Source organism: Primulina tabacum, chromosome 14 (genome assembly GCF_025594145.1).
Source record: "Primulina tabacum isolate GXHZ01 chromosome 14, ASM2559414v2, whole genome shotgun sequence".
NCBI lineage: Eukaryota > Viridiplantae > Streptophyta > Magnoliopsida > Lamiales > Gesneriaceae > Primulina > Primulina tabacum.
Window position 1 is genome coordinate 3742839 of NC_134563.1, and position 23785 is coordinate 3766623.

Below are 23785 nucleotides of genomic sequence, written 5' to 3' on the forward strand. Positions count from 1 at the left end.
CAACTAAATCCATTCAGCAAAAGGCATTGGTGGATAAAGTGCCGAATTTTAAATGAAAAAAGTTTATTTTCTAGCCTAGTTTCGAAGTGGGCCTATGATTTTTTGAAAATTCATTTTTTATTTTTCATCCAAAAGCGAATAAATTATTTTTGACAACATGTTTTATCCGGACATTAATTTTTCAAATTCTATGTCATAAAACTTAATTTATTATTAATACGATATTTAATATAGTAAGTATAAAATGAAGAATTTAAAAATTAATTGAAAATTTAGAAATTGTCGTTTTATTTAAATTGTAAGTTTTGGTTCTTGGATATGTGAGCTTTTCCATTTTTTGATGCATTCAACCCGGAATGTATCTTTATTCTCAAATGATGAGAATCAACACGCAGCAAAGAACCAGCTCGGACCGGAGTTCGAAAGTCTATAAATAGGTCATTCGAGATTCATTCCAATTGCACCATGTACATATTATCTCTCTCGAATCTAGTAATATCTTAGGCTTTTCTAGTCGATTCTATAGTCGAGGAGAGTGGTGAAGCGCTTCCAAACTAGGCGACAACTCCAGGATAGGTCAACGAAACGAGCGTTCCCAAAAGACTAGCGACGGAAGAAGGTATAACCCGAAAGTCCTGGTACAATAATTTGGGAATAAGATGTTATGATATTAGAAAGTGTGTAAAAAAGTACACATATTAGCTAGAAATAAGTGTTCGAATCTGAAAAGTTGGTAATATATTCATTTTGTTGTAATGTCTAGATCAAAACGTAGAAGCAAAGTTGCATTATTATATGTTTTTATTGGATTTTTCATCATAGGGACAGGCTGATCTTGTCTGATAAGAAGCAAAGTTGCAATTATTATATGTTTTTTTTAAAAAAGAAATAAAAAAAAATTTGCTGGCCCGTGAGTTATTGTTGGAAGCGTACAAATAAATGGACCATACGTTAGATGTTTTTATAGAACCAAACAAAAAGCTTCAATTCCAAGGCATATCTATTTTGGAATAGTGGGTTGTCCAAAAACTGCGTGCACCGTTTTTCCACTATAGTATTGTGTATCGTCATTTTGAAAATATGAGTTTTTCCTTTTTTAATCTCTCAAAATTAACTTAGGGAATTGGGAAAACTATTAAAATTTATAAAAGTTCAAATTGAAGGAACCGATTTTTTTTGTTTTTTGTTTTTAAATCTGAAAAACCTATTTGTCAAACAAAAACAGAATTTATTCCTACAAGACCCCCCTTGAAAAGAATATTTCAACTTAGTGATTTCTCAGTAAATAAATAATACAAACAAATTATGTAAAAAATTATCTGTATTTAAAGACGTTATTGAGTTTGGGATAGTAAAAACTAATATTTAAATAAAATAAAATTAATTTTTTTAAATGATTTTTTTTATAAAGATAATGAATCAAATCTACTAAAAATAGGTTTTTATAATATTTTTTATTAAACAGAAGTGTAATGTTTTTGTAAACTGAGAACATAAGTTTTTTTTGGTTTATCAAAAGACTATCCAAAGTTAATTACTCTAAACCCCTCTACCTTAATAATATATTAGTACATCGACGCACGCCTTGTATAATATTTTTTATAATTTATTTGATTTATATTTAAATGAGGATCAAAATAAAATTATAAGAAAGAATGAAGAACTGCACTTTAATTTATATATATATATATATATTAAAAAATAAATTGAAAAATAAAAAAAATGACGTCAATAAAAATTGAACCTATAACTTAAACCCCAAGAAACATTGACCATATACACTGAACTACATATAACTTGCATTAAAATTATAACATTTTATTAATATATTTAATTATTAAAACAGACCATGACACCAAAGTTAGTTACTCTAACTGTCTCAGAATTTGCCAATTGCTAAAGGAGTGCTTGCAAAAAAAAAAAAAACTATTGTAGAAGCGATTAAATTTATATATTAGAAAGAAGTGAGTAGTGTTTAAAAATAAAAATGAAAAATAAAAATAAAAATAAGAATTAGATAGAGTATGATAAATAAGTTATTTTAATTTTAAGTTACTAGCATTATCACTATTGGAGAATCAAAACCACCACATGACTCGTTTTTAGATTTCAATTAAATTAAGCAGAAGCTAACTCAGAACCTGAGTTTAAAAATACACAAAACTTATTTTTTTAATTCAAAATCCAATATTAACTTTTTTTTTTTTTAATGATCGGCTACTTAGAAAATCTTAGAGAATCCCCTTCATCTTTTCATTCGTCCCCACCATTTTCTTTATCATCTAATACGTCCCACCAATAACTAAAGAACCACAATTTGTTTATGTATGGCTAAGCCAATTATTTCCTCGTACATTTTCACATTCTTTATGCTATTGCAATTAATCTTATCACGAAATGAACATATCAATCAACTCAAAGTCACAACTCCTCCATTGCCGATTCTCCCCTTACCTTCATACTCCCAATTGAAATGGCAACAAAGAGAGATCATAATGTTCCATCACTTCGGTGTCAATACCTTCAATGATTCAGAATGGGGCACGGGGAACGAAAGCCCGGCTATTTTCAACCCGACGGGACTCGACACCAACCAATGGGCGGACGCTGCGGCCCAGGCCGGAGTCTCCCTCGTGATACTCACAGCCAAGCATCACGATGGGTTTTGCTTGTGGCCTTCAAGGTACACTGATCATTCTGTCATTGGAAGCCCTTGGAAACATGGGCGTGGAGATGTGGTTCGAGAGTTCGTCGATGCGATGAAGGCTCGAAATATCGATTCGGGATTGTATCTGTCGCCGTGGGATCGACATGATTCAAGATATGGACATGCTAACAAGTACAATGAATACTATTTGGCTCAATTGCAAGAACTTCTTAAGAGGTACGTAGGTTATACTTTGTATGTAGGTTTCTTAAAGGACCATGAATTAGTTAATTAATTAATCATTCCAAATTTGAGTAATCAAAACTTGAAAATAACATAATAAATCTAATAAATCAAGTTCATTTTCTTCCTAGTTCATAGATCCCAAAAGGCGCGCGCACGCACACACACATATTTTATATTTATGTTTAAATCTATTTAAGCTTTTATTAGGTTTTCGAGAATTTATAATTTTGATATATTTTTATCTAATTTCCTATATAAGTACATACAAGCATATTTATCACAAAAACTTATCGAGTAGGTCCCTTGTGAGACGGTCTCACAAATTTTTATATGTGAGATGGGTCAAACCTACCGATATTCACAATAAAAAGTAATACTCTTAGCATAAAAAGTAATATTTTTTCATGTATGACCCAAATAAGATATATGTCTTACAAAATAAGACCTGTAAGACCGTTTCACACAAGTTTTTGTCAAATTTATCAACTAGAGATTTGAGCTATCAATATACAAACTTATTGTTCACAAACATAAATTTTTAATTCAAAAACTATTGAAGGAGTGATATTTACGCTTCAAATTTTGTTAATCATACTTCATCCTACTTTTTTAATTCATGAGGTGACCATAATACCCTTTGTTACTCTTATTTTATACATATAGTTGCACCTAATTTAAAGCTCTAGTTAATGTTTTTCCATTTTATTCATTTATTTTCATAACATGAATATTCTTTTTTTTCCTTTCATTTAAGTTTTTCTTATTTAATAAACAAATTAAAATTTAAATGAAATTTTGACATAATTTCTGTATTATTTAGTAATTCTAAAAATATTTGTGATGAATTTAATAAAATAATAATATGTCTATTAATTCTACATCTTTAAATCATTATCCGCCTAGATACATAAAAGTATACATATCAAATATTATTTTAAACAAGAGATCAAAACCGAATAATATTAGTTATAGTTTAATTAAATGCAATTCATATAACATAAAAAATGTAATTTTTGCAGGTATGGAAGTGTTGAAGAGATATGGTTTGATGGAGCAAAGGGTCCAAATACCCCAAACATGACTTACTACTTCAATGATTGGTTTTCAATGGTGAAGGAATTGCAAAGTACAATCAACATATTCTCCGACGCGGGACCAGATGTCCGGTGGGTCGGGGACGAGAAAGGGTTCGCCGGTAGCACTTGTTGGTCCACCGTCAATCGGACCTCTCTATCAATCGGCAATGCTAGCATTGTTGAGTAAGTAAAGTTAAATTCACTTTATATTATCACTTTTTTAAGTAAAATTCAACAAATTTTTAGTGTTATATTGTGTGTTTGTTGGATTGCTTTCAATTTCATAATCGATTAAAACTTAAGTTTTAAGTCTCAAACTACTGAGCCAAAAACTTGTGTGAGACGGTCTCACGAGTCGTATTTTGTGAGACAGATATCTTATTTGGGTCATTCATGAAAAAATATTACTTTTTATGCTAAGAGAATTACTTTTTATTATGAATATCTCACCAATAAAGATTTGTAAAACCGTCTCACAAGAGACCTAATCAACTACTAAGTGGGCTGGGGTTCCCACAAGGAAAAATAATTGGTGGGTATCTTTTGCAATTTTAATGCTGCAGCTATATAAACGAGGGTGACCCGAAAGGGACGGATTGGCTGCCCGCCGAGTGCGATGTTTCCATCCGAACAGGTTGGTTTTGGCACAAGTCACAGTCACCAAAAAAGTTAAGTGAACTCCTTGAGATTTACTACAATTCCGTGGGCCGAAACTGCGTGTTACTCCTCAATGTGCCACCAAACTCAACCGGACTAATACCCGAGTCCGATGTGCGAAGATTGAAGCAATTCAGACGAGCCATCGACACTATCTTTTCCTCGAACTTGGCCTTAAAATGTTCGGCCCATGCAAGTAGCCAACGCGGAGGCGAAAGTAGTGATTATAAGCCCGAAAACGTGCTCGATGATGACCATCTGTGGACATATTGGGCTCCGAGTGAAAAGGAGAGAAGGGGTCAGTGGATCCAGTTTAGGGCGAAAACGGGGAAGATCAAGTTTAATGTAGTTAGGATTCAAGAAGCCATTGGACTAGGCCAAAGGATCAAGAAACACGAGATTTACGTCGACGACGGTGAGATGGTTGCGAAGGGAACCACAGTAGGATACAAGAAGCTGCATAGATTGGAGAAGGGTGCCGTTGAAGCATTTAGTGTGAGGATCAAGATTGTGAAAGCAAAGGGGGTGCCTTTGATTTCGTCTTTCGGGTTGCATTTCGATCCATTTTGGAACCCTCAAGGGGAAGTGGATTCATAAATAATTCACCAAGTTGGCATTCTTGTGGTGTTATTGGTTCATATGAATTTTCTCACGATCCATCTTTAAAATTTGTTCAAAATAAAATATATAAATTTATATTATATCATTAGTCTAAGGCAGAGTTGGAGGCTAGCTGTAATCGCTTGCATGTCGGTCTCTCTTACATATGACTCATAGGTTCTATTGTTTAAAAGCTCCCCTTGCGGAGAATGGAGAATGCCGCGAATCTCCGTATACCTAGCCATAATTGACTCCCTTCTAAAACCGTCTTCTACTAATGGTGCTTCGACATACCGTTCCACTACGACTTGATTGTCAATAATGGAAACAATGCGCCCTAAGTCATCATTACCCCCTAAATTAAGAAGGGAGTATCGGGTATAAAGAATGTTCCTTCGGGCGTCATCCGAAAGAAGAGGGTGGTCTAATTGGGGGATAACGACTGGTTGCAGTACCGGCGGAGCCTGGGGGGAGTAACCGGTTCCCCGGCAATGGCACCGGAGGGGCAATAAGACGTTTTTCTCATCGCAATAGGCGATTTCAGGATTACTTATATTTGTAATTACTTATCCGGTTATCCCTCTGTTTTTGCCAACTTTTACGAGATGATTTTGTCTAATTCTGTTTACCTACTTTTACACCATATCCCATATCTAACAGATGACGTCTCCTTAGAACAGGGAGTCTTCACATCTAAAAATGATGATGGAAATATATCAAGCAAGCATATATTTTCTAATAGACAAAGTTGATATCAAACAAGCATATATTTTCATGAAATATATTTCACACACAGATAAAAGCATCCACAGTCGACAATTAATGACTTCCTACTCACAAACTTATGCATCGATTGTTCTTGAACGGGCACGAAGATGGAGCCCACCATCGATCTGCAGCGTTAGCATGGTTCTGTACTTCACCGGTTTCATTTCATCTGCTAAATTGAACACGAAGGCGCCCAGCAATACCGAAGCAAAAATTTTCATCTGCCTGTAAGCAAATTCTTTTCCCAGACAGATCCTTGGCCCCGCCTGCATACCATAACTTGGCTTTCGTGAACCAATCAATATGCATTAAGATCGGTCAAAACAGAATCGAACCAAAGAACAAGCTTACCTGAAAAGCTGTGAATTTAAAAGAGCTTTCATGCTGAAAAAATCCATTTTCATCGAGCCATCTCTCAGGACGGAAAACCTCAGCATCGTCACCCCACAAAGATTTCATCCTTCCCATAGCGTAAGGTACATATGAAATCAAGTTCCCTTTCTTGATACTGAATCCATCTGGTAAAGTATCATCCGAAAAACACATCTTTCCATCCTATAAATGAAACCATGTTGTAAGAAACCTATAGATACGCCTATATGTGATCTTAAATAGAAATCGAAAATCGATTGTTACTTCTGGCACTGCAGGATATAGTCTGAGAGTTTCACTGAGAGCAGCATGGAGGAACTGCATCTTATCTAGTGCTTCTTCCGTAATACTCTTCGCTATTTCATCGATACTCGAATTTACTTGAAGATTTGCTGCCTCCTGCACTTCTTTTACAATCTTTTCTTGTACTAGTGGGTGTTTGCACATCATGTAAAAAAACCATGAAAGAGTACTAGCTGTCGTGTCTTTTCCGGCAATTATAAAACTTAGTATTATGTCCTTCAGGTACTTGGGATCTGTTTCGTTCATTTCAAGAAACCTCGACAAAATATCTCCTCTATTCACCTGTAATCCAAATATATATGATACCCAGGGATGAACCCATCAAGATCCGGCCCAAATTCCCGGCCCATCATTAAGGCCCACAGGTGAATGGCCCATGACAAGCCCAGGTATTCTTCTATAAATACCAGGTTGGAGCGTATGATTATTGGATTCACTATATTGTTTTCAGCAGCGCCCTTAGCTGCTCCCCCCATATATCCTCAGTCTCTGACTTGAGCGTCGGAGGGGCTACGCCAGGATACTCTCCTGGCCCCCTCCTAACGGTCTTATTTGTGATTTCAGGCCCAGGGTAATTTTGAAGCCCGTGTCTGGATTAGTGACGCTTGCGTGGATCGGACCCTAAATTTCCCGTGAGTATCAATATAGATTCTTACCATCATTAATCAATTGGAAAGGATGCGATAATATTTTTAGTTAACTCACTTGACGGTCGTCTTTGGGCTTGTTCATTTGTTCAGTCTTGCTTTGTATGACCTTGTAAACAAATGAATCCACTATTTTCATACATCTCTTCAATGTTGCTTCTGAGCCAACATTAAGGAACTTTTTGATTGGCCACGACATGTCCACATAACGGTAACACGTCATTTCACTTGCTTCATCAAATGCCTTGGAAAATTGGGTACCTTCATCTGTTCCACGCATGCTGTCTAGATCCACACCGAGCACAACCTTGAAAACCGAGTCTAACGCACCTTTCATGAACAAATCCTGAAAATATCCGATGAAAATTATTCATTTCCTGTCGAATAAGGTACTGGGAATGATTCTTTTATAGTTTGTTTATATCAAGAAATGATAAATACTTGGATTTCTATCATCTGATTCGAGGTCGCAGCTTCAGTCACTATCTTAGCAAGTTTAGCTGCATTTGTCTTAAACACACCGCTGCTAAAATCCCTCAAGTTTCTGGTCGAAAATTCATAACTCGACATTTTTCTTTGGTGGCGCCACCTTTCACCGTCAACTGTAAAGATCCCGTCCCCCAGAAGACCTTCCAAGATGTCGTGGTGAAACGACCCCTGGCAAATTCAAATTTTTGGGACATTATAGAAGGTGAGAATTGAGAAAACCTTGGTAGTAAACCCAATACAAAATCAAGAGCACAAAAATACAAGTTTCCTACGTCACAATTAGTATACGTACGAGGATATAAGGATATATGGTACCACCACCCTGTACAAGATCCTCAGACTATATTTTTATCAAATCCAATTCAGATAGTAATATCCACAAAGCTGAGTGCCGGAAAGCTCAGACTCCTACTTTCCTGAAACAAATGCTTTACTCAAGCCAAGCTTACTGAATAGAAGCCAACAGAAAACTCCCTAAACTCGAACTCGAAAATGGAATTCGAAGAAAAGGGGATTGCTCTCATATGATACATTTTAGGGGACCCAGTATGGAGCTGAAGTGGAGGTCTCTTGTGGTCTTATTCTTATTGTGCGCCTTGTGAGCATGTTTGGATCGGCGAAGGTAATCGCTCGACTATTCCCCTAATCCAAACCCAGAAAGGACCTGAGGGAACTGCAGCATGGGGGATGTCCGCGTCTTGTTGCTAGGCTCATTCGTCAGAAACTGGAAATGTCTAATTCTTCAGTGTTTGAGGAGTAAATCTTACGCTATGTGAGAGATCATAGAGTAAATATTCTCGTACACCACAAATGGTAACATTTGTTTTCCCTAATTGACTACATGTAAATTAAAAGTCTATAGTTGCAAATTCTCTGTCTCTGTCTCAATCAAAGTTTGGTTTCAAATATTCAAGAACATGATTTTGAAATCCAAATTTGAATAACCATTGATATTTCTATCACTCTTCGTGTCAGAAGTGGAATGAAAATTGATAATCTATGAGAACTATTATCCTAGCTACATGGGAAACCTTAACAGCAAGATCACTTTCCCACTTCATCTTCTTTTTTTCTTTGAAGATAGTTTCCCGTTTCTTTCATATGACTAAAAGCAAACCAAAAGAGCTTGAAGCATTATAAGCACTCTTCACAACCAAGAAACATGTTTTTGACATTCAATGATGAAGCAAACCTAACCATGACGATTTTTTCACTTACATTTCACATATTTTCACAAGATGTAGCACAAGTAAAACTATAGTGGATGACAATCAAGCAATTCAAATCTTTTAAATCATAAGACAACTGTTAAGATTGGAACTTGGACCTAATTCAACCCCAAAAGCTAGCTCAAGGGGGGAGGATTATCCAAGTCCATATATGCAACTTCCAAGTTGATGCCCCATAATGTCCCGGGTTATGGATAACCCGGGACATAGATATAGAATAGTGCCCGAATCAGGGGCATGGATTATTCCCGGGTCGTACGGATAACCCGGGAATCGGGATAAACGGATTATTAAGTCCCACAAAGGAGCCTAAGGATAGCCGGGACATTTGATGCCCGGGCTGTGGGACATACAGGTCGTCAAGGAGAATCTGCAGGGAGGATTCATCAGGAGCCGGGAAGGCGAGTATCTGAGGAATCCGATCGCCCGGCTGTTAGGGGTCCGATTTCCTATGTTATTTCCCGGGAAGCATTCCACCCGGGCCACCTCGATATGAGGGAAGCATTTAATACCGCCGATAAACAGAATGTATGTAGCCGACCTATCTCTGACATCAGTGCAAGTGGTTGGTCAAATCAAGTAGGCTGGATGTGACTACTATGTGATTTGACATGTCAGAACAATATGGTATAATCAGCCACCCTACCATAATTAATGCTCACACACAAAAAACGAGGTCATCATTACATCCTCTACTATAAATATCAGGTTCTTTACTTGCATTTATTCCCTATTCAGATATTGAATACACACATTGAATACTCTCATTTATTGCTCATTTACTTCCACTTTCCACACCAATCTCACGGCCATCACTTGGCTACATTGGTTTTATTGCTTGAGTACCCTGCTGACTTAAGCATCGGAGTGGTCACGCCGGACACCCCTCCGGCGCCCATTCACGTGGTTACTTTTTTGTTCGCAGATCTCTCAAATCTCAGAAAGGAAAGAAGTTCAGTCCAGACGCTCAACTCATATTTCCTTTAACTTGATAGCAAATCCGGCAGAGTACCCGACCCGACTCATCCATTTCGCCCGGGTTGCATCATTGGCGCCGTCTGTGGGAACGTGAGTTCTAAGGCGTTGATATGGCACCTACTAGAAGAGCCAAGAGCCAATCAGGACACTTCCCGAGTTCAGGAAGAGAACAACACCCGTCTCTCTGGTGCAGGTGGCCCCTCACCTAATGGCCCTCATCCTACCATCCATTTAAAGCCCGAGGAGTTGAATAAGATTATAACTGATGCTGTTGAGACAGCCATGGCAAATAAGGCCCCCACTCATCATTCCAGTCATCCCGAGCAGCAACGTGAGCAGCCGCAGGAGGAAGAGAGAAGGGAGGAGGAGAGGGAGTCGAGTGCAGGTTCTAAATCTCCCACTATTGCGAAAAAATTAGAGGAGTTGAGGAAGAAAGTAAAGGTATTGGAGGGACAGGTTGGTTCTAGGGGCAATGCTCAAATTGTAAAGGGTTGCCCGTTCTCTGATATCATTGTCCGGGAACCATTACCCGGGCATTTCAAGTTAGCCAAAATTAGAGATTATGATGGGAGTTCTGACCCCGAGGAGCACCTTGCTCGCTTCGAAAACATGGCCATGTTGCATTGCTATGAGGACCAAATTAAGTGTAAAGTGTTCCTAACTACCCTGGTCGACTCTGCACAAAGATGGTTTGAGGGGTTGACACCTCAAAGCATTCATTGCTTTGAAGACTTCCAAAAAGTATTCTTGCATCAATTTAGCAACAGCAAGAAGTACAAGAAAACTGCTTTCAGCTTGTTCGAAGTGAGGCAGGGAAAAGATGAAACTCTAAGGGCATATATCAAAAGATTCAATCGGGTGGCCCCTGGATGTGCCGGCCTGTGCACCCGAGACAAAAACCACCGCATTCATGCAAGGACTGTGGGAAGGGGATTTTTTCCGGTCCCTAACCAAGAAAGTGCCCGGGAATTTCGAAGATCTCTTGTCCCGGGCTGAGAAATATATTAATATGGAAGAAGCGCAGAGTCAGAAAAGAGAAGCTTTGAAGAGGTCAAGAGGAGACCGGGCTGTCAGACCTGAAGAAAGAACTTCCAAGAAAAGTGGTCCGGGGCATTTCTCTCACGTACCTTTGAGAATTGCCCGGGACCGAGAGATTCAAGAATGCAGCTCGGACATTGCCCCGTTTCCCAGTCCAGTGGCGAGGGCACCGAGATCAGAACAGAGAAGGTACTGCACCCTTCATAAAGAGTGTTCTCACAACACCAGTGAATGCCGGACCCTGAGGAAGAAATCCAGTAAGCATCCTATGCCAGCATCCCATCCCCCTCGAGACAAGTCTAGACAGCCACCTTGGTTGTCTAGTCGTCCCGGACCGAATATTCCTCCAAAGTCAGCAGACATCCTGAGTAGAAACAGGAGGAAGGAAACAAGTTCCCGAGAAGAAAGGAACAGACAAGTTGAGAGGAAGGACCCTTCCCCAAGCCGAGGAGTAATAAAAATGATCTCGGGAGGGTCCACAGATGGTGATTCCAATCGGGCCCGGAAAGCAAGGAGCAGGAGGGAGTGTTTGGAGGTTGATGGAGGGAGGAGAGACGAGCCAGTTATAAGCTTTGGGCCAGAGGACCTCAGAGGAGTTAGTCTACCCCACAACGACGCTCTGGTCATCCAGGCCCGAGTAGCTAATTATGATGTGTTGAGGGTATTTGTTGACAATGGCAGCTCGGTCAATGTCATCTTTAAGGAGGCGCTGGTCCAAATGGATTTACATGAATATCAATTAGAGGCGGTTGAGACTGCCTTGTTTGGTTTTGCTGGACATGCTGTGTACCCTGAGGGGGAAATCACCCTACCCCTGACTTTGGGAACTGGAGACTTGAGGAAGATTGTGATGACTGTGTTTACAGTGGTGGATGCCCCGTCCTCGTACAATATCATATTGGGGATGCCAGCTATGAATGAGATGAGAGCTGTGGCCTCCACTTATCACCAGAAAATTAAATTTCCAGTTCGAGGACAGGTCGGGGAAGTCAAGGGAGATCAACCCTCTTCCCGGAGGTGTTACGGGGAGACCGTCTGGGTAGATCAGAAGAAGGCAAGGAGGGAAGGAGAGGAGAAGGAATGTCAAGAAGAAGGGGCTAAGGAGAGAGAGGTGCATTTTGTCGCTGAAGAAGAGCAAGAAATGGTGGAAATTGAGCCAGGAAAGCACGTCCGGGTGGCCCGGGACATCAGCACGTCCACCTGGGTAAATCTCTTGCAATGTTTAAAAACTAACATTAGTGTTTTCGCCTGGTCTCAACAGGAACTAACCGGGATCTCGCCCCAAGTGGCCGAGCATAAATTGAATATCCTCCCGGGATCCCGGCCCGTGAAGCAAAAGAAGAGGCACTTTGGCCCTGAAAAAGATAAAGTAATTGAAGAGCAAGTGGGAGAATTGCTGAAGGCCGGGCATATCAGGGAAGTCCAATTCCCTACCTGGCTATCAAATGTGGTCCTCGTCCCAAAATCCGCTGGGAAGTGGAGAATGTGTGTTGATTTCAGGGACTTGAATAAAGCCTGCCCCAAAGACTGCTATCCACTCCCCCGGATTGATGAGCAGTAGATTCCACTTCTGGATGCGAGTTATTAAGCTTCCTGGATGCATATCAGGGGTATCATCAAATCCCCTTAGCTCTGGAAGATCAAGATAAAGCCAGTTTTATCACCTCCGGGGGCACCTTCTGCTATGTTGTTATGCCTTTGGATTAAAGAATGCAGGGGCTACATACCAACGCCTGATGAATCTTGTCTTCCAAAAGCAAATAGGTCGGAATATTGAGGTGTATGTGGACGACATTCTAATCAAGACCCGGGAAGTCTCCCACTTTGTTGATGATCTAGCTGAAACATTCACCACTTTGAAGCAATACGGAATAAAGCTCAATCCGGGCAAATGTGTGTTCGGGGTCAGAAGTGGTAAATTCTTGGGTTTTTTGGTAACTGACAGGGGAATCGAAGTCAACCCTGAAAAAATCAAAGCAATAATGGACATGCCTTCTCCTCAATCTGTCCGAGATGTGCAAAAGTTAACCGGGAGGATTGCTGCCCTGTCACGCTTCATCTCCCGATCTGCCCATCGGAGTTATCCATTTTTCCAAGTCCTGAGAAAAGCGCAAAAATTTGGTTGGGACGACAAATGCGAACAGGCTTTTCAGGACTTGAAGAAACATCTGGCTGAATTGCCTGTTCTGGCCAAGCCCGAGCCCGAGGAAAAATTATGGGTCTACCTCTCCGCTACTGAATTTGCTGTTAGTTCTGTGCTTGTCCGGGAAGAAGGAGCCGATTAGAAACCGATATATTATGTCAGTCATGCCCTTCGAGGAGCAGAATTAAAATACAGTGAGGTGGAAAAAATAGCATTGGCCCTGGTAATGACTGCTCGGAAACTAAGGCCTTATTTTCTATCCAATCCCATTGTGGTCCTCACCAACTCTCCAGTCGGGAGGATCATGACTCACGCCGAAGTCTCCGGAAGAATGATTAAATGGACTGTGGAACTCGGGGAGTATGACATTGAATACAAACCCCGAGCTGCTATAAAAGCCCAAGCATTGACAGATTTCTTAATAGAAATGATTCAACCAGTAGAAGAAAAGGTCTGGAGGGTGTTTGTTGATGGTGCATCAAATTTATCAGGATGTGGAGTGGGGTGGTCCTGGTTTCCCCATCAGAAGAGAAAATCAAGCTGGCTTTGAGGATTGATTCCAAGGTCACCAATAACGAAGCAGAGTATGAGGCTGTTTTGGCAGGGTTGCAGGCTGCTCGGGAAGTCGGTGCTTCCCGGGTCATTATTTATTCTGACTCCCAATTGGTTACACAGCAGGTAAAGGGAACATATGAGGCCAAGAACGAAAAAATGCTCAAATATTTAGAGCTCATCACTGCCCGGGCAGTGTCTCTGACCGACTAGTATCGAGCAAATTCCCAGGGAAGAAAATGCAGAAGCTGACACCTTAGCCAAATTGGCTGCTTCCATGACAGAAATAAACACCCGGGAAGTTCTCTGTTTTACCCGATTGATGCTTTCTACTGATGAAAAAGTACCCCCAGTCCAGAAAAGCTCGTGGATGACTCCTACCGTTGAGTATATAATCCATGGCAAGCTCCCAGAAGATCGGGCCCGAGCCACAAAAATTAAAAAACAAGCGCCCAGGTTCGTCTTTTTGAATGATGTTTTATACAGACGATCATATCAAGGCCTATTACTCAAATGCTTATCAGAAGATGAGGTGGAGTATGTCCTCCGGGAAATACACGAAGGATGCTGTGGTGAACACCTCGGTGGGACTGCTCTGTCTCGAAAAGCTATCTTGGCCGGATTCTGGTGGCCCCAAATGAATCAGGATGCTGCCCGACTTGTTCAAAAATGTCAGGGTTGTCAACACCATTCCAATTTTCATCATCGCCCAGCTGCTAGTATGCAACCAATCTCCGTATCATGCCCTTTTGACCAATGAGGTTTGGATATTGTGGGTCCCTTCCCCATAGCCCGGGCACAGAAAAAATGGCTGTGGATTATTTCTCCAAATGGATAGAGGCCAAGCCCTTAGCCAAGATTACTGAGGATGAAGTCATGAAATTTCTGGAAGAATATCGTTTGCAGATTTGGCATCCCGAGAAAATTGATTTCAGACAATGGGAGACAATTCCAGGGAAAGAAAATCACTTCATGGTGTCAAGAAATGAAGATTATTCAACCTTTCACCTCAGTAGCATACCCTCAAGCTAATGGCCAGACTGAAGTGATTAATAGAATCATTGTGCAAGCATTGAAAGCCCGGCTCCATGGGAAGGGTAAAGATTGGGTGGAAGAACTGCCGAGTGTATTATGGAGGTATCGAACTACACCACGAACAACTACTCGGGAAACTCCCTACAGCCTTGTTTATGGTTCAGAAGCAGTCCTACCTGTGGAGATTGGGCAATTTTCTACTTGGGTAGAATCTTACCCGAGCAACAATGATCAATCCCGGGCCATTGAACTTGATCTTATTGAAGAAAGAAAGGACCGGCAGCCATTCGAATGGAAGCTTATCGCAGTCGGGTGATGAAATCTTACAACAAGCATGTTCAATCGCGCAATTTTCAAGTAGGGGACTTGGTTATGAAGAAAGGTCAAGCCAGTGGGTGATGTGGGAAAATTAGAAGCAAGATGGGAAGGACCCTTCAAGATAGTTCGAAGAGTCAGCTCGGGGGCAGCTTATTACCTCGAAGATCCTCAGGTACACATTCTTAAGAGACCGTGGAATGCTTTTCATTTAAAGAAGTATTATGTTTAAAAGCACTTGTATCTACTGCTTCCACATCAAATAGAGAAATTGTTCAAGGAAATGTTCAAGAAAGTTTGTAAAGTCCAGGGACCCGTACCCTGGCCCGGGGACCCGTACCCTGGTTATCTCCTAAGCCCAGGGACCCGTACCCTGGCTCAAGGACCCACACCCCGGTTATCTACTAAGTCCAGGGATCCGCACCCTGGTTATCTACTAAGTCCAGGGACCCATACCCTGGCCCGGGGAGCCGTACCCCGGTTATCTCCTAAGCCCAGGGACCCGTACCCTGGCCTAGGGACCTGCACCCTAGTTATCTACTAAGTCCAGGGACCCGTACCCTGGCCCAGGGACTCGCACCCTGGTTATCTCTAAGTCCAGGGACCCGTACCCTTGCCCGGGGACCCGCACCCCGGTCATCTCAAATCCAAGGACTTGTACCTTGGCCCGGGGACTCGCACCCTGATCATTCTTCAAAGATCAAGGATTACATCCCGATTTAAAGGTGTTTGGAGAAGATTGATTAAAACCTACAAGGGTATTTAAAGCAAAGTATTCACTCAGAATTATCAAATGCAAGGAATATAAAGCAAAATATTTTCATTAATATTGGGAAAAAATTACAGGGTGCCCGGAAGCCCGGGAAATTAAAAAAAAAAAACAACAAGTCCTAATCTAATTTGGGATCTTGACCCTGGTCCTCCTCTTCCTCGTCCGGGAGGGATGCAGCGGCCTTCTCCAAGTCTGGAAAGTCCTCCCGGTCTGCTGGGACAAGGCCAGCCTCTTCAAATTGCTCCAGGCATTTGTTGAAGCCCTGTTCGAAGTAGGGGAAAGCTTTATCGGCCACCATCTTCTTGAACTCTGGGGACTTCAGGAAATTGGCCATTTGTTCTTCCTGGGCAGTCTTGATGAGGCTTACAGCAGCCTGGAAGTCATCAGCCCGGACGCGGGAGGACTCTGCCTCTGCCCTTGCTGCCGTCGCCTCCGCCCGGGCCTTAGCAAGCTCCACTTGGGCCAGGTCCATTTGCTGTTGCCAGCAGGCCTTCTCCCGAGCCAAGACATGCTCATGGAGGTCCTTCAGTCGGTTCACTTCCTCCTGAAGCTTATCGTGCATTTCCCGGGCAGAGGTGGCCTGTGTATGGGCCCTTTTCGCAGCTTGAGCCACTCGCTCAAAGGAGGCCATGAGCATCTGCAAACCCTGTAAACATGGAAAGTTAGGAAAAAATTAATATGATAAAATCAAATGATGACAAGTAGAGATACTTACAGAGAAGGAACGGGCTACTCCTTCGCATAGCATCTTGTTAAGGTGGAGCCCTTGTAAATGCCCCACCTCATCAGGGCGCAGAAGGCCCCGAATCACCTTCACGAGATCCGAGCTGACATCGCCCCCGAAGATGTTGGGAAGATTCCAGGGCCTTCCACCAGATGGACCAGCAGACGACCCGGTGAATGGAGGAGACCGGATGATCTCCTCGGGTACATCTTCCAAGGCCACCGTCTCGATGACCGGCTCCATAGTAGCTTTCCTCTTTCGATGATTAAGAGGCGCCTGGTCTTCCTCAATGACCAGGGAGATGGGCTCCTCCCGGATGGGGATCGCTTTCTCCCGGGCTTCCGTCTCTGACCGAACCCGGTTCTCCTCCATCTCCTGGGCCTCAGCCTCCGCCCGGGCACGACGCTCTTCCTGCTCTTGAATTTCCGGGCCCTCTTCTCCGCCCGGGCCTTCTTCTGCTCGGCCTTCCTCTTGGCCGCCGCCTCCACAAAACTGGCCTTAATCATTTCTTCTTCTGCATTGGAAACTCGGAAGATTAGAAAAATGACAAGTTTAAATTAAGAGTTGAAGTTGAGAAGCTATTTACCAGCCTGAGGACCAGCTTGACCAAATTCATCTATTATCTGATCTACAGGGTCTTCAAGCCCGGACCCTATCCCGTAATGAAGTCTCGGGGAAGCTCGGGCTGGGGGGGAAGGGAAGAAAAAAAGCCCAGAGCACAGGCTGAAAGGGTTGGAAATTGTAAAAAGAAAAATTTTGTCTTCCACCCCTTCAAAGAAGAAGGGATGTCAGTCAAAAACCGATAATGCATCCGGGCCATGAAAGAAAAGACCCCGTCATTAAATCGGCAAGAATAAAAATAATGGAAAATAGGGGAGTTGATCAAAAAGGGTTTCATGCGGAACAAAACAAAAGTGGCTGCCATTATCCTAAAGGCATTGGGGTGGAGGTGATTGATGGGAAGATCAAAAAACCGAGCGATGCTTTCGAAAAAATGGTGAATCGGGAAGCGAAGCCCGCTCCTAAGTTGTTCTAGGAAGAAGGTATGGAAGCCGGGAGGAGGGGTGTCCGGGTGGTCGTTTGGCCCGGGGATTTTGATTTTATAGGTGGATGGGATAGAACCCAGAGACCTAATCTCTTCTATACTACCCGGGCGAAGGGTAGAAGTTACAGTAGAAAACCACAAGGGTCTTGCTACTTGTTCTTTTCCCTTGCCCGAGGTCCCGGCAGGTCGGGAGGAAGACACTTTGGCCTGTTTTTTAGGAAGGGGTCGGGAGGAAATAATGGGTATACCTATTGGGATGTGAACGGATGTTTCAGAAGGGGTCGGGGAGTTATCCTCCGATCGACCCCTGACGTTCTTACCGGATGTGGATGAGGTGGAATTGAACATGATGAAGAAACAGAGTAGGGAAGAGGGGACTTACTAAGAACGGTGGTGGAGAGTTGGTAGTGGAAATCGCCGGAAAACAAGAGTGCACGTCGGAATATCTTGAGGAGAAATTTGGCAGAGCTTCGCTACAAGTTTCGATTTGCAAGTGATTTTTCAAAAATCAGTCATCTACTATATATAAGAGAAGGAGAATGATCCTCGCCGTTGATCTAAAACGAATCGAACGGACCAGATCAGCCTCGGAAATTGAGCGGCACGATTAGGCGGGATATTTGAAAAGACAGGCGCATAAATCGAGGCGTCATGATCATTTATCTGCTCGGAATCCGTACATATTCTGACAACTTTTCAGTAGGGGACACGTCATTATAACATCGCATTAATTGCCCGGGAAAACTAAACGACAAAATATTATAAGCCCGGGAGGTGTCAGGGCCCGGCATCTTATCTATAAGCCCGGGTGGTGTAAAATCCCGGCATCGTATCTATAAGCCCGGGCGATATGAGGCCCCGGCATCTTATGCTGAGCCCGGGAGATACGAGGCCCCGGCACTTTATTTTAAGCTCAAGAGACATTAGGTCCTGGCATTTCAGTTTCACTTATCAGTTATATATTATTCATTTTACATTGATTTATTTGCAGAAGATTAAAGAAACAACGTACGTCAATCACAAATTTTATTAAGAAAATATTCGATGCCATGTTATGTTATCCATTATCGAAGCTACAGAATCTTGCCACACAGTTATCCAATCAGTCAATTCATGAATTCGAAGATTGGTAAAGGACTCAGCAGTTAAGATCTTGTTCAGCTGATGTCATTCCTTCCACAGCATCGCATGCAACAGAACTTGATTGGTAGCTAGATCTGCAACTTGATCTACTTCAAACTCTCGCTTATATTTCCTCGCTACTGCTCTTTGTGCACGAGTAAGAGCCAAACCATTTTGGTGCATGTTATTGAGATCTTGAATCTTATACCAGGTAGACATGACCTTTACCCAGATGTACTCTTCAATAGTCCTCTTCAGATCCTCCAGATGAGGACGTATTTCGCTTGTTACTTGAACGTGCGTACTACTGCAAGCATCGGAATCACTTGAACTCGACATATTGGACTGATACTCACATTTCATTTCTATCGTCTTATTTATAGACAAGTGACATTTAATATTGAGGAAGTCGGAAGGTCTCAAACCAATCGAAACACCTTCTCATTTATTCAGGAGGAGGGAGCTAATCACAGCCGTTGATCTATGAACACATGAACGTTCAGGACTAATTTTGGAAGTTGAGCCTAACAGACGAAAGGACGTGCACGAATATCAATGTGTCAGACTTATCGGATTCTCGGAATATGAAACGATTTTCGGCAATATAAATGCTAAAAGCATGCGTCATAATGACACCCCGTGGACTATCCGAGAACCCTAACCGACGAGAAATCTAAGCCCGGGAGATATGAGGCCCCGGCACCTTATTCTAAGCCTGGGCGATATGAGGCCTCAGCACCTTATTCTAAGCCCGGGCTATAAGAGGTCCCAATATTTCGATTTGTCGTTTATCCGTTATTTATCTTCGACTAATGTCAATTAGCTTTGTCAGTTATTCAATTCATGACATATGCATCCACTAATGAAATTTAAAGATACTGGGAAAATAAACTACAGAGACGAACTAGAAGAAATATTTTTCATATTATCCGCTTAACATAAATTAGCACGGATTACATCAAAATAGTCATCTTCTACAACAGCCTCCCATTTTCTCAACCAACCGGTTAGGGCTCCGGTGGAAGTCTTGAGGAAGTTGTCTGAATCAGCAATCTGGTGAAGGATTTTCCTTTCCTTCCGAAGCATCAGTTGGTAGACATGTCCATCAGTAAAGATGTCCGACCCCTCAGCTATGTGCAAGTGGTCCCGAAATTTCTTCATCTTTGCCACCAGTCTGGAAGTGGTAGCTTCTCCAGTTTCATAAAGAAACTTCAGCCCCTGAAGCTCTTCCCAATAGCAAAGAATTTTATGGAAGACTTCATCTTCCATAGCAGCTTTTCGAGCCTCCAAAGCAGATTCCTTGCAAGCCTCAGCCATATAAGGAGTCCTTGAGCTACTTGCGTCGACCATTATACTGCTTGGGCAATAATTTGCTAATATGATTGAAAAATAGATGGGTTACTATGTATAGGAGTAAGGAATTGATCACAGCTGTTGATCTTTGAATGCATGAACGGTCAGGATGGATATTGGAAGTTGTACCATGTAGCCGAAAAGACGTGCGCAGATATCGAGATATCACAATGATTATCCTTGGGATAAGGAACATTTTGGATAAGTTGGAATTTAAGGGCTTACGACAACATCAGTAATTGTGACGACATCTTTATCGTTTCGAGAGATTAAGCGACAAATTGCTTTGTCTAGTCGGGCACACATGATTAATCGGGACAGCGAGTAAGACTCTAGCCCGACTATTTAAGGAGGGAGTGATGATGCCCCATAATGTCTCAGGTTATGGATAACCCGGGACATAGATATAGAATAGTGCCCGAATCAGGGGCATGGATTATTCCCGGGTCGTACGGATAACCCGGGAATCGGAATAAACAGATTATTAAGTCCCACAAAGGAGCCTAAGGATAGCCGGGACATTTGATGCCCGGGCTGTGGGACAGACAGGTCGTCAAGGAGAATCTGCAGGGAGGATTCATCCTGAGCCGGGAAGGCGAGTATCTGAAGAATCCGATCGTCCGGCTGTTAGGGGTCCGATTTCCTATGTTATTTCCCGGGAAGCATTCCACCCGGGCCACCTCGATATGAGGGAAGCATTTAATACCGCCGATAAACAAAATGTATGTAGCCGACCTATCTCTGACATCAGTGCAAGTGGTTGGTCAAATCAAATAGGCTGGATGTGACTACTATGTGATTTGACATGTCAGAACAATAGGGTATAATCAGCCACCCTACCATAATTAATGCTCACACACAAAAAACGAGGTCATCATTACATCCTCTACTATAAATATCAGGTTCTTTACTTGTATTTATTCCCTATTCAGATATTGAATACACACATTGAATACTCTCATTTATTGCTCATTTACTTTCACTCTCCACACCAATCTCACGGCCATCACTTGGCTACATTGGTTTTATTGCTTGAGTACCCTGCTGACTTAAGCATCGGAGTGGTCACGCCGGACACCCCTCCGGCGCCCATTCACGTGGTTACTTTCTTGTTCGCAGATCTCTCAAATCTCAGGAAGGAAAGAAGTTCAGTCCAGACGCTCAACTCATATTTCCTTTAACTTGATAGCAAATCTGGCAGAGTACCCGACCCGACTCATCCATTTCGCCCGGGTTGCATCACAGGTATTTTATTCAACCGATGTGAAACAACTAACACACCCCCTCACGCCCAGGAATGAACGTCCGGAGCGTGAAGTTTACAAATGACTCAAATATGGGTAGAATGGGTGGCTCAACTATGGACAACCCAACACATAACGGTGTAACCTGAGCTCTGATACCATGTTCAGATTGAGACTTGGACCTAACTCAACCCCAAAAACTAGCTCAAGAGGGGATGATTGTCCAAGTCCATATATGCAACTCCCAGTTATTTTAACCAACCGATGTGAGACAACTAACACACCCTCTCACGCCCAGGAATGATCATTTGGAGCGTGGAGTTCACAAATGACTCAACAATAGACAGAACGGAGGCCTAATTATAAGCAATCCAACACATAACGGTGGAGTCTGAGTTCTGATACCATATAGATTGGAAATTAGACCTAACTCAACCCCAAAAGCTATCAAGGGGAGAGGATTGTCCAAGTCCATATATGCAACTTCCAGATATTTTATCCAATCTATATGGGACAACTAACAACCTGAAATTTTTCGACAAGTCCCCTAGCAAAACAATTGTTCTTTACCAAACTCCTAATAATTGCACAACTTGCAACAAAAGACTATCCAAGAGATGGCATTGATTCAAAAAACTTTTTTTATGACGTTGACTATATTTCGGTGCGCACAGGTAAACTTCGAAGCTAATGGAGTAGCTTGCAAACCATGCTAGTTAGGTAAACCGCATTATGCAAGCCCTGTGTAATATGCTCGTCCCAAGACTATTGACCAAGCGCTCACGGCTCACCTCCTCCACCAAATCGAAAACTATTTTAAGACAGCTGAGAAACTCATTATTATTGAATAAAGCTTGCGTCGCTACACAAAAAAGTAATGTACAGGAACGACGATGCGACTACTCACATTTTCTAAACCATAAAACATCCCAGACTACATATTTTGATCCTCTTCTACACAGCCAATTGTCGTTGAAGAGAAATATAATTTTTGTATATTATTTATACTTGTGCAAAATTTATTTCGTTCCATCGTATTTATTTAAAGTTAATTTGTGTTGCAAAATTATAAATTCTGTTGCATGTTGTCGGAATGTTACCAACATTCTACACAACAATTAATTCTGATAAAACACAAATTTATGATCATGTACGATCTTACTCGTTTTGCTGATAAACAAAATACAACCCAAACCTTACAGTGGTCACAATACCAAGAAAATAATTGAATGCCCCCAAAAAGAATCTGGAATACTCCAAAAGTAAACAGAGTGCGAGGAGAAATTAATTACCTTTCCATAGTTGGCAAAATTTGTTTTGAGAAAGTACTCAACAATTGCAGGATCAGAAGTGTAAATTTCAATATTATCCAGATAAACGATTCTGAAAGACATGTTCTTGCAGGTCAACTCAGTGAGGTAGTCATAAATGTTGTTGAAATTAAACAGCAGATGCAAAATCGTGCCTCCGAATGGATGATACTTTCTCTTATCGTTTCTTGAAAATCTGAAGATAACCCATATCAGAAACACTCCAAAAATTGCAGAAAAAGTTGGGAGAAACATAGGATTCATGTAAGAACTTCGTGCTCCTGAGCATGTATGAACAAAAATTCTCACAACTTTTCCTACCATAACTGACTGAAACTCTGTGTCTGAAATGAAAGTGTGGAAGATGGAGAATGCCGTGTGGGCCTTTAACCGAATAATTTCACAAGTAATCAAGAAATTTGTTGACTCGCCACTCACCAAGTCTACGGACCTCAATTTCCGTGTTCCTTTTTGCCTTTCCACCAAGTGTTCATAGACCCACTATTTCCCGGGAAAAAAGAAAAGAAAAAAAGATGCAAATGACAATTACAAGAATGATATATGTATTAATAGAATGATGTTGTCAATATTTATTTCATTAATAAAATTATTATATTTTATAATAAGTTTTAAAAATCACGAAACACATTGAAGCATTGATTTCGAGCATTGCATAATAAAGATCGATTAATAATGAAAAAGTGGTTTTATTTTTTATGTAATTTTAGTTGTTTTAAGTTAGATAAAACTATATAAACAATATAAATTTAAGATTAAATGCGTAGATTTTCTGTTCTAAAAAATTAAAAAATTTAAAATTACAATATTAATAGTTTCAAAACTATCTAAAAATAAATAAGTTCATTATCAATTACTGTATCATATTTTTAATAAAAAATTCTTGATTTTTTTTCAATATTTATATATTAACATAAACTCATATAGATTCAAAAAATAAAATGAACCTCTTTTATAATTGTTGAAATTTAAATTTGGATATTTATTAAGCATTAAGCATATTATTTAACTTTAAACGAGATTGTAGGGACCCGGACGCTAATTCAATTCTTAATCATCATTAGGATCAATTTATTAATTCAAGTAATTTGGGTCATAAAAA

At 41.2% G+C, this 23785-nt stretch overlaps 2 protein-coding genes across 2 annotated transcripts; one reads left to right on the plus strand and one right to left on the minus strand.

Annotated features, from left to right (window-relative positions):
- Positions 1-2233: 2233 nt before the first annotated feature.
- LOC142524221 (alpha-L-fucosidase 1-like) lies at positions 2234-5332 on the plus strand. Its single transcript, XM_075628095.1, has 3 exons — positions 2234-2884; positions 3913-4152; positions 4533-5332. Exons 1-3 carry the CDS (start codon positions 2328-2330, stop codon positions 5221-5223), a joined length of 1488 nt encoding a protein of 495 aa, XP_075484210.1. The 5' UTR covers positions 2234-2327; the 3' UTR covers positions 5224-5332.
- A 606-nt stretch (positions 5333-5938) lies between these two features.
- Positions 5939-23149, minus strand: LOC142524219 (cytochrome P450 704C1-like). Its single transcript, XM_075628094.1, has 6 exons — positions 22648-23149; positions 7758-7973; positions 7375-7662; positions 6631-6951; positions 6346-6549; positions 5939-6260 (listed from the first exon to the last, which is right to left on the minus strand). The coding sequence occupies exons 1-6, from the start codon at positions 22987-22989 to the stop codon at positions 6069-6071; spliced, it is 1563 nt and encodes a 520-aa protein (XP_075484209.1). The 5' UTR covers positions 22990-23149; the 3' UTR covers positions 5939-6068.
- Positions 23150-23785: the final 636 nt, after the last annotated feature.

Excerpts from the sequence above, each read along its gene's own strand:
- LOC142524221 (XM_075628095.1), top strand. The coding sequence starts at position 2,328 with ATGGCTAAGCCAATTATTTCCTCGTACATTTTCACATTCTTTATGCTA. Across the intron at positions 2,885-3,912 it reads TTGCAAGAACTTCTTAAGAG|GTATGGAAGTGTTGAAGAGA; the intron begins GTACGTAGGTTA and ends TAATTTTTGCAG. Across the intron at positions 4,153-4,532 it reads GGCAATGCTAGCATTGTTGA|CTATATAAACGAGGGTGACC; the intron begins GTAAGTAAAGTT and ends TTAATGCTGCAG.
- LOC142524219 (XM_075628094.1), bottom strand. The coding sequence starts at position 22,989 with ATGGTAGGAAAAGTTGTGAGAATTTTTGTTCATACATGCTCAGGAGCA. Across the intron at positions 7,663-7,757 it reads ATCAGATGATAGAAATCCAA|GATTTGTTCATGAAAGGTGC; the intron begins GTATTTATCATT and ends GGATATTTTCAG. Across the intron at positions 6,952-7,374 it reads AGCCCAAAGACGACCGTCAA|GTGAATAGAGGAGATATTTT; the intron begins GTGAGTTAACTA and ends TTTGGATTACAG.